General features: G+C 44.0%; 1 protein-coding gene across 2 annotated transcripts; it reads left to right on the forward strand.

Moving 5' to 3' along the window:
- Positions 1–9,115: 9,115 nt before the first annotated feature.
- SLC30A1 (solute carrier family 30 member 1) lies at positions 9,116–15,161 on the forward strand. 2 transcript variants are annotated; one of them, XM_063443854.1, is made up of 2 exons: positions 9,116–10,013; positions 13,441–15,161. In XM_063443854.1, exons 1-2 carry the CDS (start codon positions 9,395–9,397, stop codon positions 14,331–14,333), a joined length of 1,512 nt encoding a protein of 503 aa, XP_063299924.1. In that variant the 5' UTR covers positions 9,116–9,394; the 3' UTR covers positions 14,334–15,161. The 2 variants fall into 2 exon arrangements, with proteins under 2 accessions (XP_063299924.1, XP_063299926.1); XM_063443856.1 differs by having other exon boundaries at positions 13,444–15,161.
- Positions 15,162–15,712: the final 551 nt, after the last annotated feature.

The raw sequence follows: 15,712 nt of genomic DNA on the forward strand, positions 1-15,712 counted from the left end.
AGGTGCTTGCTCTAAGGTTTTATTCCATATACTTGATATTATGCAGGAAGAAAACAGTCCACCACACTTCAGCTGAGACCGCAACTTCACTCGGGTTCTAACATAATTAGTGTTGATTTATTAGATGCAGTATACTGTGAATTACATGGCAGAAAATGCAAACACAAATATTGTATGCAGACATTAAAACACAACTATAGCAGCACGTGCGTGGGGGAGAAACAATCACAAACAGCAATTATTTATTTTCCTTGGTTTTTATGCCTGTATAAGATATATTCGTCTGTGTCTCTGTCTGTCAGTGTCTCTGTCACTTTCAGTCAGTGTGTTTGTCTCTGTCTGTGTGTGTGTGTGTTTGTATGTCAGGGTATTTGTCTGTCAGAGAGTGTGTCTTTTAGTTTGTGTGTGTGTCTGTGTCTGTGTCTGTTTGGGTACCTGTTCCCCTCCAATCGCACGAGAAAGGTGTTTTTAATCACCTTTTCCCCCACACTGTGGTCGTTTCGCCATAGCAGATCCTGCCTCCATGGCTGAAATAATCAGTATTTATGATCTCAGCTAAGGGAGGATATTGCACATGCGCAGCAAAACAATGTGCCAATCAGCATCTCCTCATAGAGATGCATTAAATCAATGCATCTCTATGGGGAACATTCAGCGCCTCCATACAGAGCGTGGAGACGCTGAACGTAGGTGCCGCACACTCTCTGAAAAGGCAGTGTTTACACTGAAAGGTCTGCTAGTACAGGTTATAGACACCAGATCAACAACATTAAGCTGTAGTGGTTCTGGTGTCTATAGTGTCTCTTAAGTATTGCATTTTTATCGTGAAAAATTTAACTTAAAATTAGTTTTGAAAACATGTTTCCTAACTTTTTTAGCTGGCTCCTAGATTCTAAACAAATTTGTCAAGCCCTGTATTAAGGAATACTTTCATATATATTGTGAAGAACTACACTTTGCCACTGACTGTTGGAGAGGCCTGCTTGCCAGCCTCTTGCCCTGTGACTATAGCCCCTGGGGTGTATTGCCATTTAAACAGTCTATTTGGGCTTATTGGATTTTAAAACACTTTTTCTGCACTTTTAATGTGCCTTTTCCCCTTCCCCTTTTTCCTGTCCATTGTTTCTTAGATAGATAGATCTTATATATATTCTCTAACAAACTCTGGGACATTCCAGGTATACATATTATGAGTTTGGTCGCACTTTAAGTGTTAAAAGGACACTCCACTGCCAAAATCCATCAAAAATTTAAATAGCTGTTTATAAGATATATGCCCAAATGAATTGAATTATGCATAGTTAAGTTGGGTATATATCTAAAAACATCTTTACAAGCTCTCCCCTTCTTCCCCAGCCCAGACTTTCAAATCAGACTTCCCAATGCATCTCAATGAGAAGTCTTTGCAAGGCAGATGCTCTGGGCAACTGCCTGCCTTCTTGAGTTTAGTTCCACTGAGTTAACCAAACCAGGGAGTAACAGGACTGTTAATTTATAAAAGTGCCAAATTCTAACATGCCAGTATGCGTCTAATGTGTTAGTTATTAGTAAAACTTATTTCATACCTGGGTCCTCGGTCCTCTCTGATGACTCATGTGGGTGCTTAGTGTACAGTTGCTACAGTTTGCATACCCTGGCATAAATTGTGAAATGATGGCATTGATTTTGAAAATATGACTGATCATGCATAAAAATGTATTTTATTGGAGGATAGTGATCATATGAAGCCATTTATTATCATGTTTGGCTCCTTTTTAAATCATAACGACAACAGAAATCACTCAAATGGCCCTGATCAAATGTTTACATACTCTTTGAATGCTTGGCCTTGTTACAGACACAAAATGTGACACACACAGGTTAAAATGGCAATTAAAGGTTAATTTCCCACATCTGGGGCTTTTTAACCCCTTCAGGACAGAGTCAATATATGTATTATATAATATGCTAATCAGATGTTTTAATCAACTTATAATATAGTATACATGTATAATACATTATTTTAATACTTGATCCTAACTTTATTTTACTTTTCACGCACTACAGGGAAGACAATATTTAGGGCGCCCTATGCCGCCCTAACAGCGTTTAGGCTGACTTAAAGCGGGACAGCGTTAAATTGCAATTAGTGTTTGTGTATAAATAGTCAATGAGTTTGTTAGCTCTCATGCGGTTGCACTGAGAATGCTAGATACTGAGCCATGGGGAGCAGAAAAAAAACGGTCAAAAGACCTGCGTAACAAGGTAATGGAACTCTATAAAAGATGGAAAAAGACATAAAGAGATATCCAAAGCCTTGAAAATACCAGTCAGTACTGTTCAATCACCAGTGGCGTACATACCAGGGTCGCAGGGGTCGCGGCTGCGACCGGGCCCGGCCCACCAGGGGGCCCGGACGCCCCTGCGACCCTGTATGTACCCCCACTGGGCCAGCCTCTTCTCCTGGGGGGCCCTGAAGCCGGCCACCTCCGGGCCCCCCGAGGCTGGCCCTGCTTACACCCGGCGGGCAGTCAGGCTGGCCGGTGCGCGAGGGAGCACTCTCCCCTGAGTGCTTCCTCTTCAGCTCCCTCGCGCACCGCACTGATACCGGAGCCGGAAGATGACGTCATCTTCCGGCGCCAGCATCCCTACGCGGCGCGCAAAGGAGCTGAAGAGGAAGCACTCAGGGGAGAGTGCTCCCTCGCGCACCGGCCAGCCTGACTGCCCGCCTAGGAGCCCAGCAGCACCACTGGACCTCAGGGAATCCCCTCAGCACTCCAAAAGGTAGGGAGGCTGGGGGGATTAAATAATAAAAAAAAATACATGTGTAAGTGTGTGTGAGTGTGAGTGTTAGTGTGTGAGTGTGTGAGTGTTAGTGTGTGAGTGTTAGTGTGTGAGTGTGAGTGTTAGTGTGAGTGTGAGTGTTAGTGTGTGAGTGTTAGTGTGTGAGTGTTAGTGTGTGAGTGTGAGTGTTAGTGTGTGAGTGTGTGTGTGTGAGTGTTAGTGTGTGTGTTAGTGTGTGTGTGTGAGTGTTAGTGTGTGTGTGTGAGTGTTAGTGCGTGTGTGTGTTAGTGCGTGTGTGTGAGTGTTAGTGTGTGTGAGTGTTAGTGTGTGCGTGTGAGTGTTAGTGTGTGTGTTAGTGTGTGTGTGTGAGTGTTAGTGTGTGTGTGTGAGTGTTAGTGTGTGTGTGAGAGTGTGTGTGAGTGTGTGTGTGTCTGCTAGTGAGTGTCAGTGAGTGTGTTACTGTGTCTGTTACTGAGTGTGTTTGTGTGTGTGTGTTAGTGAGTCTGTTTGATGTCTGTTAGTGAGTGTGTGTTTGTCAGTGAGAGTGTATGTTTTGTAAGTGAGTGTGTATCTATGTCTGCCGCTGAGTGTGTCTCTGTCAGTAAATGTGTGTGTCTGTTAGCTAGTGTGTATGCATTTGTTCGTGAGAGTGTGTGTGTGTGTCTTCAGCACTTACCTTTCTCCAGCGCCGGACTCCCATGGCGCTGGGGATCCCTCCGCCTCTCAGCTCCGAATGCGCATGCACGGCAAGAGCCGTGCACGCATTAAAACCGCCCATAGGAAAGCATTACTCAATGCTTTCCTATGGACGTTCAGTGTCTTAAAATGGCGGAAGCGCCTCTAGCGGCTGCCAGTGAGACAGCCACTAGAGGCTGGATTAACCCTCAGTGAAACATAACAGTTTCTCTGAAACTGCTATGCTTTCAGCTGCAGGGTTAAAACTAGAGGGACCTGATACCCAGACCACTTCATTGAGCTGATGTGATCTGGGTGTCTGTAGTGGTCCTTTAAGTGTGTGTGCATCTGCATGCACTGGTGTACATACCGCGGTCGCAGCCCTGCAACCCCTGCGACCAGGTGCCCGCCGCCATGTGTTGCTGCCCCGGCCCGCGCAGAGTAAGCGCGAGGGGGGGGGCCCACGGATCAATTTTCGCACCGGGGCCCCATGGGTCATGTGTACACCACTGTCAATCACGTATTAAGAAGTGGAAAATTCAGGGATCTCTTGATACTCAAACAGTCAGGTAGACCAAGAAAGATTTCAGTCACAATTGCCAGAAGAATTTTGCGGGTACAAAGAAAAACCCACAGGTAACCTCAGGAACAATATAGACTGCTCTGGAAAAGACTGTGTGGTTTTTTAAAGGAGCACATTACGACGATACTTGAACAAAAATGAGCTGCGGTTGATTTGACAGAAAGAAGCCTTTACTGCACCAATGCCACAAAGAAGCCAGATTACAATATCCCCAACAACACCTTAACACGCCTCACAGCTTCTACCACAATGTAATTTGGAGTGACGAGACCAAAATAGAGCTTTATGGTCACAACCATAACCGCTATGTTGGGGGAAGAGTTGACAAAGCCAATAATGAAAATAATACCATCCTTACTGTGAAGCATGGTGGTGGCTTACTGATGTTTTTTTGGGGGGTGGGAGGGTGAGCTCTAAAGGCATGGGGTATCTTGTGAAAATTTATAGCAAGATGAATGCAGCATGTCATCAGAAAATACTGGCAGACAATTTGTATTCTCTGCACGAAGGCTGCGCATGGGACGTTCTTGGTCCTTCCAGCATGACAATGACCCTAAGCACAAGACCGAGTTGACCCTCCAGTGGATACAGCAGAAAAAGGTGAAGGTTCTGGATTGGCCATCACATTCTTCTGACTTAATATCATCGAGGCACGCTGGGGAGATCTCAAACGTGAGGTTCATGCAAGAAGACCAAAGATTTTGCAAGACCTGGAGGCAATTTGCCAAGACGAATGGCCAGTTATACCACCTGCAAGAATTAGGGACCTCATAGAAGACTATTACAAAAGACGCCACGCTGCCATTGATGCTAACGGGGGCAATTCACAGTATTAAGAACTGGGAGTATGCAGACTTTTGTACAGGGGTCATTTAATTTTTTGTTGTTGCCTGTTTTGTTTTATGATTGTGTTCTGTTATAACCTACAGTTGAATATGAATCCCATAAGAAATAAAAGAAATGTGTTTTGACTCCTCACTCAGATTTTCTGTAAAAAAAATGGTACATATTTTACCAGTTCTCCAAGGGTATGCAAACTTTGGAGCACAACTGTATTTTAAGGACTCAATTTGCACAAACGCTACTTTACTCTACTATGTTTTTGCCCCTCCTCCATTTCAGGGTGATGGAGTACTTAATCTGAGGCTATCTCCACTTCTCCTGTGCCAAGCTTCAAGTGTCTCAATAATCTAAATAGCTCAGCTGGCTAGTTACTTTATTATTGATAATGGTTTTTTGTTGTTGTTCTGATGCACTGCCAGTTTTCCTTTATGTTGTGCGTATAAATGGGTATCTTCCCTTGAAATGTAAGTTTCAGAATGATTTTTCTATGATAATATAGATATTTCTAATATCTGTCATACTCCTGAATAAATCTTAAAAAAAACAAAAACAATTTCTAAAAAAATAAAAATGAAAAAAAGAGAACACTATTCACACATAAAACACTTCAGCAAGCTTTAGAGCGTTAAGGGTCTGGAGTGTCCCTTTAACGGTCATTGGAGCCAGTGCTACTGTAAGGTGAGCTAGGTTTTCATCTGGAATGCTACCTCTGAAGGGGTGCCCTGCTGTTCCATGGAATGTTAGGGAGGTCAAAAGATCTCACTGACTCTCCCTGCATTCCCTGTAATAGTGATAACACGTAATCTGCACCTTGGCCAAAAAAAAAAATTCAATATTTTTTTAGCTGATTGTAATAGTAGGGTGTGAGAAGGCAAGAAACACAGCCTCTCCATACACAATGCACAGTCATCCTACATATATCTTCACCATACATACATAGCACACACACACACACAGAGCCACCCCACACAATGCCGCCCTATGCACAATACACACAATCTACCACAGGCAGCCACACATTCACCCCCTCTCCCCCCTCCCTCACACAAAAACACAGGCAACTTCCCCACACACAACATACTCTTCAAAAGCTTTGCCATCACACATAGCCTTACCATACACAACTTACCATAGACAACACAAATTATTTGAACCTGGGTCACTAACATACAAGGGTTGTGGGCTACATCCAAGCAATACCATGTTGTCTTCTCTTTAAAAGCCATATGAGTACTGCTGGAGAGAGGCAGTAGGGAGTAGGCACTGTGTGAGTTTGTGCGTAGCAATCTCAATTCTCTCCAGGCCTGGGTGATATTTCCTGGTGGCACGCTGTATCTGGGGCCAACTAGGCTGTCTGATTGTGATGAGTATGTATGGTGTCCCTGGAGATGTTTATTTTGGTTGCCGAGTGAAAAGAAAGGCTCATTAAAAACATGTTGGTTGGCTACAGAATCACAGAAAGAATACAAACTCTGCATCTCTTTGGCATTCACAGATCCCTGCGAATGCTCCCTCACAATGCAGGTATCTTACTGTAGGAGATTGTAGGGACATACAATGTAACACATTGCAACTCACCAGCCCCCAACTGTCCAATCCATATATCGCATGCTCTGTGTGCAAAGCACCATCCACAGAGACTGTGGATCCCCCAGGCCCAGCCTGGAAAACAAAAATACATTCAATCTGCATTAATTAGTCTGTTCAACATCTCTTAAACTTGTGACAGATGTTCTCACCCCTGCTTTCTCTCTTCTTCTCACAGGTGTTTTCGCCACTTGCTAATCTTTTCCCACAGTGACCTGGAGTTCCTAAAATACAATACGGGAATGGAGAGGACAGCAGCTGTGCTGATCTTTAACTGTACAAGATGGCTGTGCAAATAAATTCATTTGTGGGGGAGTAAGACTGTGTGAAATGTGTATACATATTGAGTAAACAAATTGTAGCAATTAAATAGGGAGACATTTTACTAGCGCTGCAATTGTGTGTCTGCAACATCCATAAAGAGATGCAAAAAAGATGCATTACAAACAGAATCAGGGGCTTCCCTAGGTTACCTGGCACCTCGGCGGAAATCTATACAGCCGCCCTCACCCCCCTGGCCCAATTGTAGATTTTACAGACACATGCTCATATTCATATAAACGCAAACATTCATATACACCTATTCAAATTGATATACACACGAATATTCACGTACACACACACACACACTCTCTCTCATTAATACACTCATTCACAATCACTTTTTTGTTTAGACTTGTTTCTGGTGTCTCGTGAATGGCTGATGGGATCATTCTATGCAATGATTGCACAGCTCCCTGCAACTCTGTACCGATGTCATGCCTGGGGTGATGTTACCTTCCAGCTCCTGGTATTAGTTAATGCTGCACCTAATGGTTACTTATTTGCATTTTATTATAACAAAATTATAATGTTAAAAATTTATAAAATCAAGCCTGTATACAAGCATGTGCACTTGGCATATTTTTCCTGTAATGTCATGCAATGGGGTATTTTCCCCATGATGGCATGTGAGCACATGTGCTTCATTCAGTCTGCCAGTTATGACATTCTGAATTTACAATGATCTATTTAATAAAGCCTTGTATATATTATATAAAGAAAACAATGGTTTTAAAAGAAAGGCTCAACCCCAGTCTCCAGTGTTAATTGTTTTGAATTAGCCATTGTGCAACAACTCAACGAAAAAACAAAAGAAGCAAGAGAAAGCTCTGAGGAGAACACGGCTCCTTTGTAATCTCAGCTTGGCAATTTTGACCGGAATATTGTAATTTAGTTTATTTTTTTACAATTTACCAATATTTATACTTTATATGGCTATGGGTATTACCTAACCTAATCTTAGTGAATGAAAAACTGGCTTACAAAATGTTTCCATATCACCACTTGTGCCTAAAATTTGCAGTTTTGTTTTTAGTTAAAGCGTCTCTAATACCACCTGAAAAATTAGTATTTCATAAAAATAGAATGTTTGAAATTCTCATTTTGACCCAGTCATGAGATATACAGAGAAAAAATAAGGGTGGGTGGAGTAACAGTGCCAATCCCAGCGGCCGTCAACAGTAACGGCTGTAACGGGAATTGTCTCTGTCTATGGAGCATACCGAGATCTCATAGACCTCAGTGCTGTACTCTCATGCATGCGAGATGGTGACAGTACCACTTTAACTACAATTCAATTCATATTTAAAGGGTTACTCCAAATATCATTATGACTACAGCCCGCAGTAGAGGTTATGATGCCAGGAGTACCCTGGCCCAGCTCCCAGTGTTGGAACAAAGTATTTAACAAAGTTTTAACCCCTTACATGGATCCCTGCCAGGCTCTGACGCTCCCGGGTAGTTCACTGACGCACTTTTGCTTCTGCAGAAGCCGCGGCCGCCACATCAGTCAGCTGACCACTCTCAGCCAAAGAATACAACGAGGTGCAATTAAAATTGCACAGAATTGACACTCAATGATGCTGCCGGGGGAAAGTTATACTTCCAGGAGCAGAGGAGTTACACCTCAGGAGTAGAGGGGTTAAACTATGTGTGCGCAGTATTTCATTGCGAAACGCTGCACATACAAACTTCAGGCACCATGACCACTTCACAACACAGATACGGTCAAGACCCTTGCAGTAACCATTTATTAATTCCGTTACAGGGTTATTCATGTGAATTCATTGGAAATATAAAATGACTTTCACATTTTTACGCCACGATAACCAATTTGTAAAAATTCTCCAATTGCTATGCTTTCATTATGGACTATTTGAGCCTAAATTTTGGAAATCAGTTTTGAATTCCTGTCAGAGAATGATTCATTTATTGAGTAGGTCCCTATAAAACAGGTTTATTTGCTTTGGGAATGATGCAGAATCAGAACTGGCATGTGAATTGTACATTTGTTTGGTATAAACAGTTGACTCAGAAAATAAAATATCTCCAACTGAGTTAATTTTGGTCTTCACCCAGCACAACCCGCCATTTAGTGAATATGCCCCCTCTCAGCCACCCTCCTCCCTCAGCTTGTGTAACTAGGGCTCTGAGAGGGGGGAGGCCTCTAACAACAACGCCGACTGTTACTAGGCAGCCGTCAGCGGTTGTCCCTCCAGCCAATCAGCGCCGCTGTTTCTCGCTGTCACTCTCAGCCGGCTTGGTAGGCGTGGCTTCCCTCTCCCCTCCAGCCAATCAGCGCCGCTGTTTCTCGCTGTCACTCTCAGCCCGCCCTTGCTGGGCGTGGCCTCCCCTCCTCTCGAGCTCGCTCCGTGTGGAAAAGACGGTTTCGGGTGCAAAAGTCGCTCTTATGTTGTTGCTCCGGCCGTTAGACATGCCCAGTGAGGTAACAGCCGCCTGCCGTGCCGCGACCGTCACCGAGCTCCGGGACTCTCCGTCACTCCCGGGCGCTGTGAGGAGCGGTCTCCAGCCGCCGGCCCTCTTGCCCGCCTCAGCCTGTCCGTTGGTCCCGCGCGCTGTGTCCGGACGGCGGCCGAGGAGCCCCCAGTGAAGGCCGCAGCGATGTGGGAGTCCAAGCGGGTGCGGCTGCTGTGCATGCTGGGCCTGACCTTCGTGTTCTTCGTGGTGGAGGTGGTGGTGAGCCGGATCACGGGCTCGCTGGCCATGCTCTCCGACTCCTTCCACATGCTGTCCGATGTCATCGCGCTGCTGGTCGGCCTGATCGCCGTGCGCTTCGCCCAGAAGACCCGCTCCACCGACAAGAACACGTTCGGCTGGATCCGGGCCGGGGTGATGGGGGCCCTGGTCAACGCCATCTTCCTCACCGCCCTGTGCTTCACCATCGTGCTGGAGGCCGTCGAGCGCTTCACCGAGCCGCAGGCCCTCGAGCAGCCCATGGTGGTGATCGGAGTGGGTGCCGGCGGGCTGCTCATTAACCTGATCGGGCTCTGCATGTTCCGGGACGGGGCCGCACACGGACACGGACACTCTCACGGCGGGGGGAGCGGAGGAGAGGCGGCGGGGGGGCACGGTCACTCGCACGGCCCCCGGAAAGCTCACAGGAACCGGGACCGCTCGGCCGGGGATGGAGCCGCCATAGACCGGGAGGAGACCAACATCTTGGTGGAGAACTGCGGGAATTCGCACGGCCTGACTGGGGACGGTGTGATCAGCAAGCACGGTGAGATACTGGGGGGCTAAATGGGTCATGGGGTGCGGACCAAGGGAGCTGGGGGGGAAGGTGGTAAATGGGTCATGGGGTGCGGACCAAGGGAGCTGGGGGTGGTAAATGGGCCATAGGGGTGCGGACCAAGGGAGCTGGGGGGAAGGTGGTAAATGGGTCATGGGGTGCAGACCGGGGGGGGAGGGGGAGGTGGTAAATGGGTCATGGGGTGCGGACCGGGGGGGGGGGAGGGGGAGGTGGTAAATGGGTCATGGGGTGCGGACCAAGGGGGGGGGTAAATGGGTCATAGGGGTGCGGACCAAGGGAGGGGGGGTGGGGTGGTAAATGGGTCATGGGGTGCAGACCAAGGGAGCTGGGGGGGGGGGGGAGGTGGTAAATGGGTCAGGTGGGGGGTGGCTAAATGGGTCATGAGGTGCGAGCCAAGGGGGGGGGGGAGAGAGGTAAATGGGTCAGGTGGGGGGTTGGCTAAATGGGTCATGGGGTGCGGGCCAAGGGGGGGGGGTAAATGGGTCAGGTAGTTGTGGCTTAAAGGGTCAAATTATACAGAGGGGGAGAGGCTTAAAGGGTCAGGGGGTGCGGGACAAGGGATGCTGAAAGGGGGAGGCAGGGATAGAGTCCCAGGGGTTGCCAGACAGTGGGACTTAAAGGGTCAAAGGGCTCGGGCCAAGGGGGATTAAAGGATCAGGGGGTGAGGGCTTAAAGGGCCATGGGGTGCTGGTAAGATGTATTTTATTTTTTATTCCAAAGGGCTATTGGGTGGGAGTCAGAGGGGGCTTAAAGGACCCCAAACTTTGGTTATTGCACATTTTAGCTGAACATGTAGTTATAAAGTCAGTATTGCTGGACATAATGGTTGGTTTTTATTAGTGGGAAGTGTAGTCCTGCTCTGGTGGAGGATTTGCTGTCATCAGCTGTTTTTTTATTTTTTTTGCAGCTCCCATTATGGCACATTCACAATGACATACTAAGGTTTCAACAAGCAGAATGAGCCTAGTGTACCAAGGAAAAGTGTTCAGTCAATGTGCTTGCTGTAAAATAGCAAGGGAGGGGGGAGTATGCAAATGACAATATTCGGATTAGATGATTGTCAAATTACTGTATGAAGTTCAATTATTTAAACCTTGCCCACCAAGCAGGTAAATGTAATAACCCTTTGTTTTTCGTGGTGCCCATTTGATTTTGGTTAGCAACACTGTTTAGACTATATTTTATTCTAGCTCAGAAATTTGTCATGTCCCTCAGAAGCTCCTGTCAATCAATCACTTTTTTTTTTATTTTTTCCTTTTCATTGTTCTCTGCCCAATTTTTTTTGTGGGAAGCGGTGGGTGACTTGATCTCTAACGTGAGACCTGTCTCCCAATTCAGTCAGCCCTGCTGGGTACAAACGGGGAGGGAGAGATTTAGCTAGCATACTTGAAGATTGCATTACTAGTGTGTCAATTTTAGGGACTTTAGAATTTTAATGGGGGAGGGAAAAAAAACTTTATTGTTCTAAATTGTTTGTCTGTGCATTAGCATTATGTATTAACCTTCTTTTTTAATTATGGGTTATATGTGTGTGTCACAGTTCCGATTTTAGGTATCGGATCCTTTTTTGTGCACTTTCCTGTGTTGTGCAACTATTAAGGTTGAACATTAATTTACGCAGTATATGTTTGTTCTAAGTTTGCTTTGTCGCCTTGCCCTCAATTAGATTTTCCCTTCTCCTGTAGTCCTGCAAGTATTGACTCCTGTTTAAAATGAGATGTCATATAGCTATGGCTATAGAGGATGATAACTGGTAAATTGGCCTTAAATAGAGAAACACTCTGCACTCAGGTTAGACGGTGTTGTGATTTTGTCAGTTTATTTAATATTTGGCAAGTTTTGCTTTAACAAAAAAAAAAAAAAAGACCCCATTCTTATTGAAGTCTTTTTTTAATTATTGGATTAATTCAAAATATATAGGTCAGTAGTGTAATCGTTTCTGATCATCTTGTGAGTTACAAAAATTATGTTTTGTCATTTTTGGTACATTTGTTAGTGGCAAGCATGTTGGTCCTTTAGTATGTGCAATAAAAAAAAAAACAGATTGATGTTCTTGTTATGTACAGGTATAAAACAATTATGCTTGCATTAAGAAAGTTGCTAAACATTTCCCCTATCTGTGATCTCCCCTACAGCTTTGGGCTTGCATACTGCATATGATGTCAGTACCTGTGTAACCCTTTTTTGCATCCTTACTTGCTGACCTGGATAACAGAATCTTTTTGTGCAAAATTGATATCTGATTCATTTCAAAGACCTATAACCACTTGCCTCAAATATTTAAATTTTCTATCACACTAGCTATAAAAAAAGGAAAATATGCAGTAAAGTGCTATTTTATTTTTTTTAAGTTCTAGACAAGGAAACCTTTATACTGTAATATGTAGACCACTTTTTAATGATTAAATGTGTAGTCGTTCTTAATTTGCATGGTAAGTATAATTAACCTTCAAGTACTGTTGAACACATTGCTGTTTGATAGATCATATTGTAAACCTGATTGATGTCACGGCATGGTGTCCAGCATCACTGCAATGCAAGCTGGCAGGAAGATGTGTTGACTAGTCTTTGCTGATGCTCCTCAGTAAGAAAATCTGAATGGAATAAGTAATAATGGGGGAAGCGAGGGAGGTCAAATTAAAGGTTTGTTTTATTACAGTTGTAGCAAATTTCCAGCCCTAAATAGGTTTAAAGTGTTGCAAAGTCACCAGCAATTGTGAATATAAAGACTTGCCAAAGCTTTATAGGTTAAGACTTCCCTTTGGGTTAACAAAATCAACCTTTGTATAATTTTTTTTCCCCTCTCTTCAATTGACAGTTTAGGAACCATAACAACTACAACTTCCACCGTCTTCTGAAATTTCAGTTTCAGGAAGCGCGGAGTGCCGCCGTGCAGGGGTACCGATGTTTGGCTGAGAGGGTCAGCTGACACTTTCAGCCAATCAGGACTCCACATTCACAAAACTGACTTGCAAAATAAATGTTTCTTTCTACGCCTGTTTTGTGAATGGGGAGTAATTGACTGGCTTAGAGCGTCAGTTGACTGCTCGTAGCCAATAAGTGACACCCCTGCCCAGCGACACTCCACTCTTCCTAAAACAGAGCTTTCAGAAGCTATATGCCAATAGGAGGGGGTGGTTGAGATCTGCGCTGGAGGCAAATTTGGTGTTAAGCTTTTCAAGAATAATTTAACCCCTTGAAATGAGGATGCTGGGGGCTTCTGACACCATAACAATTTTAATTAGCTTAAGTTTTTGGGTGCCTATTAAATGTTTCCTCTGATGAAACATTGAGTGCACCTTTTAAGAGTCTCCTCCTTCATTTTTGTAGAATTTTGTATTTAATGTTGTCTAATTCTGACCTTCTAAATAATATGGATTTTGTTTTCTTCTTCCAGCAGATTCATTGGCTGAGATCACAATAGATCACCGCTCGAATGGCAATGTGGAAAATAACTCTGCTGAAATCAGCGAAGATGGTACGCAGCTGAACATGCGTGGCGTATTTCTGCATGTTCTTGGTGATGCATTGGGTTCTGTTATTGTGGTGGTGAATGCCTTTGTTTTTTACATGGTTTTTAACCCTTGCCCAGAAGATGGAAACTGCATAAACCCATGTGTTAATAACCATTGCTTAGATCACAAAGAAGTAAATCATAGTCTTCCAAGTGTGCTGAATAACACCTTTGAAGAACCACTTCTCCTTGCTGGACCTTGTTGGGTCATGTACCTAGATCCCTCGTTGTGTGTCATCATGGTGTGCATACTTTTGTACACAACCTACCCACTTTTGAAGGAGTCTGCCCTTATTCTTCTGCAAACTGTTCCTAAACAGATTGATATTTCTTCCTTGAAACAAAAGCTTAAGAAAATAGAAGGGGTTGAAGCTGTGCATGAGCTTCATGTATGGCAGTTGGCAGAAAGTCGTATCATAGCCACAGCACACATAAAGTGTAAGGACCCTACTGCTTACATGGATGTGGCCAAGCGCATCAAAGACTTTTTTCACGATGAAGGAATCCATGCTACTACCATTCAGCCTGAATTCTCAAGTGTAGAGTCTGGATCTAGAATATCCTTATGTGAGTTATCGTGCAGGACTCAGTGTGCGCCAAAGCAGTGTTGTGGTAGCACGGAAAAAGGGGTGTCTGGGAAGAAATCCAGCGGGGGGACATCAGCCCTTCCCAGCTTGGGAATGATTAGTGAATCTCCTGAGCACAAAACAAAGCGAACTAATACTTCTGAGAAGTCAACTAATGAATTGAAAATAGATGTGGACTCCACCGTTTGATCACTTATCAAATGCATAAACTTGTGGCTCTTGCTGGAGAAAAACAAGGGAAACCCTTTCCCTAAAATTTGTCACAAAGTTGCTGGTTGAAAATATTGACTTTATTAGTTTTGTCTTGAAAACAAACATAGTCTATCTAGTTCTGGGATGCAACCATAATGTTTAAAACCTGGTTCTTGTTGTTCTAATTGTTGCATTGTTTTTGATTTGAACATTGTGTCAATGTTACATTTTCTGAATTTAGATTTGCCTGGGATCTTTCCATTGCTGCTGCAGTTTGCATAGCATTGACAGTGTTTGTTTCCAATATGATTTACATTTATTTTAATTGTGTTTTGTTTTTCTAAATTGTGGCTGCTGGGATGTAGCCAAATACATTCTTACTAACTGACAATCTTGCTACTCAAATATGTGCACGAGAAGCATTGTTTAAAATCCCAGTTTGTACCCTTGCACTCCTGGCTACAGGATCGGTCTAGAGAAAGCACTTTTTCTGTTTTGATAAAATTTTAGGGGTTAGAATGTCCACCATACAATTATTTTATATATACTTTTTTTGTGTGTGTGCGCGCATGTTAAAGGGCAGTCTGTCCTTCCCATTTCTTCCTTTTGAATCCATTCCTCAGTCTCGGTTAAAGACTTGGGTTGCCTTTGCTCGATTTCATCTCTGCTGACAGGTCAAAATGCATATAGTTTATTTGCAGTGCTGAATGACTGGAATATTGACTATAATTAAATTACCAGCTCTGCCATTTTGCAAAAACGTGTTTTGTATAATGATATGCAAATTGTCACTTTCTGGCCAGAATTACATGAGATTGTATTTTACACTGGTGGCATTGTGATATCTTTGTTTACTCAACAATTAGAGTGGATTGTAGGGGACTTTCAATAGCTTGCTTTATTTACTTTGCCAATGCCATGTGCATATGTCGTTTTAGGCAAGGACCCTGATTGTTCATGTCTCTAGATCCTTTTGGTCTGAGTACCCTACCCCTCAGGCAGTAACCAGTTACAGGTCTAAATTTTCTCAGTAACCTCACTCTCATGCGAAGTCCTGGCCATACTGATCAGCATCGTGCTTGCCATTTAAATTCTGCTTGTACTGGAGGGAGGCGGCAGTGTGATCAAGCAACGCACGTGCACACATGTTGCATACCTAAAGAAGTGCATGTGAAAATAGGTGTGGCTGTATATCCGCTAGTTGGTACATGGGCCTGGATGAACCGAGGCTCTATTAAAGAACAATTATATCACTGGCCAATGTGTGTTCTTTATTCCTAGCTGTAAATAAATTGATGAATAGATTGGTTGGTCTCCATGAAAGTCTTCTCTGCACTTCAGGTAAAGCTAATTTGTTACTTAAAACGGTATAAAGT

This window comes from Pelobates fuscus, chromosome 2 (genome assembly GCF_036172605.1).
Source record: "Pelobates fuscus isolate aPelFus1 chromosome 2, aPelFus1.pri, whole genome shotgun sequence".
Lineage (NCBI taxonomy): Eukaryota > Metazoa > Chordata > Amphibia > Anura > Pelobatidae > Pelobates > Pelobates fuscus.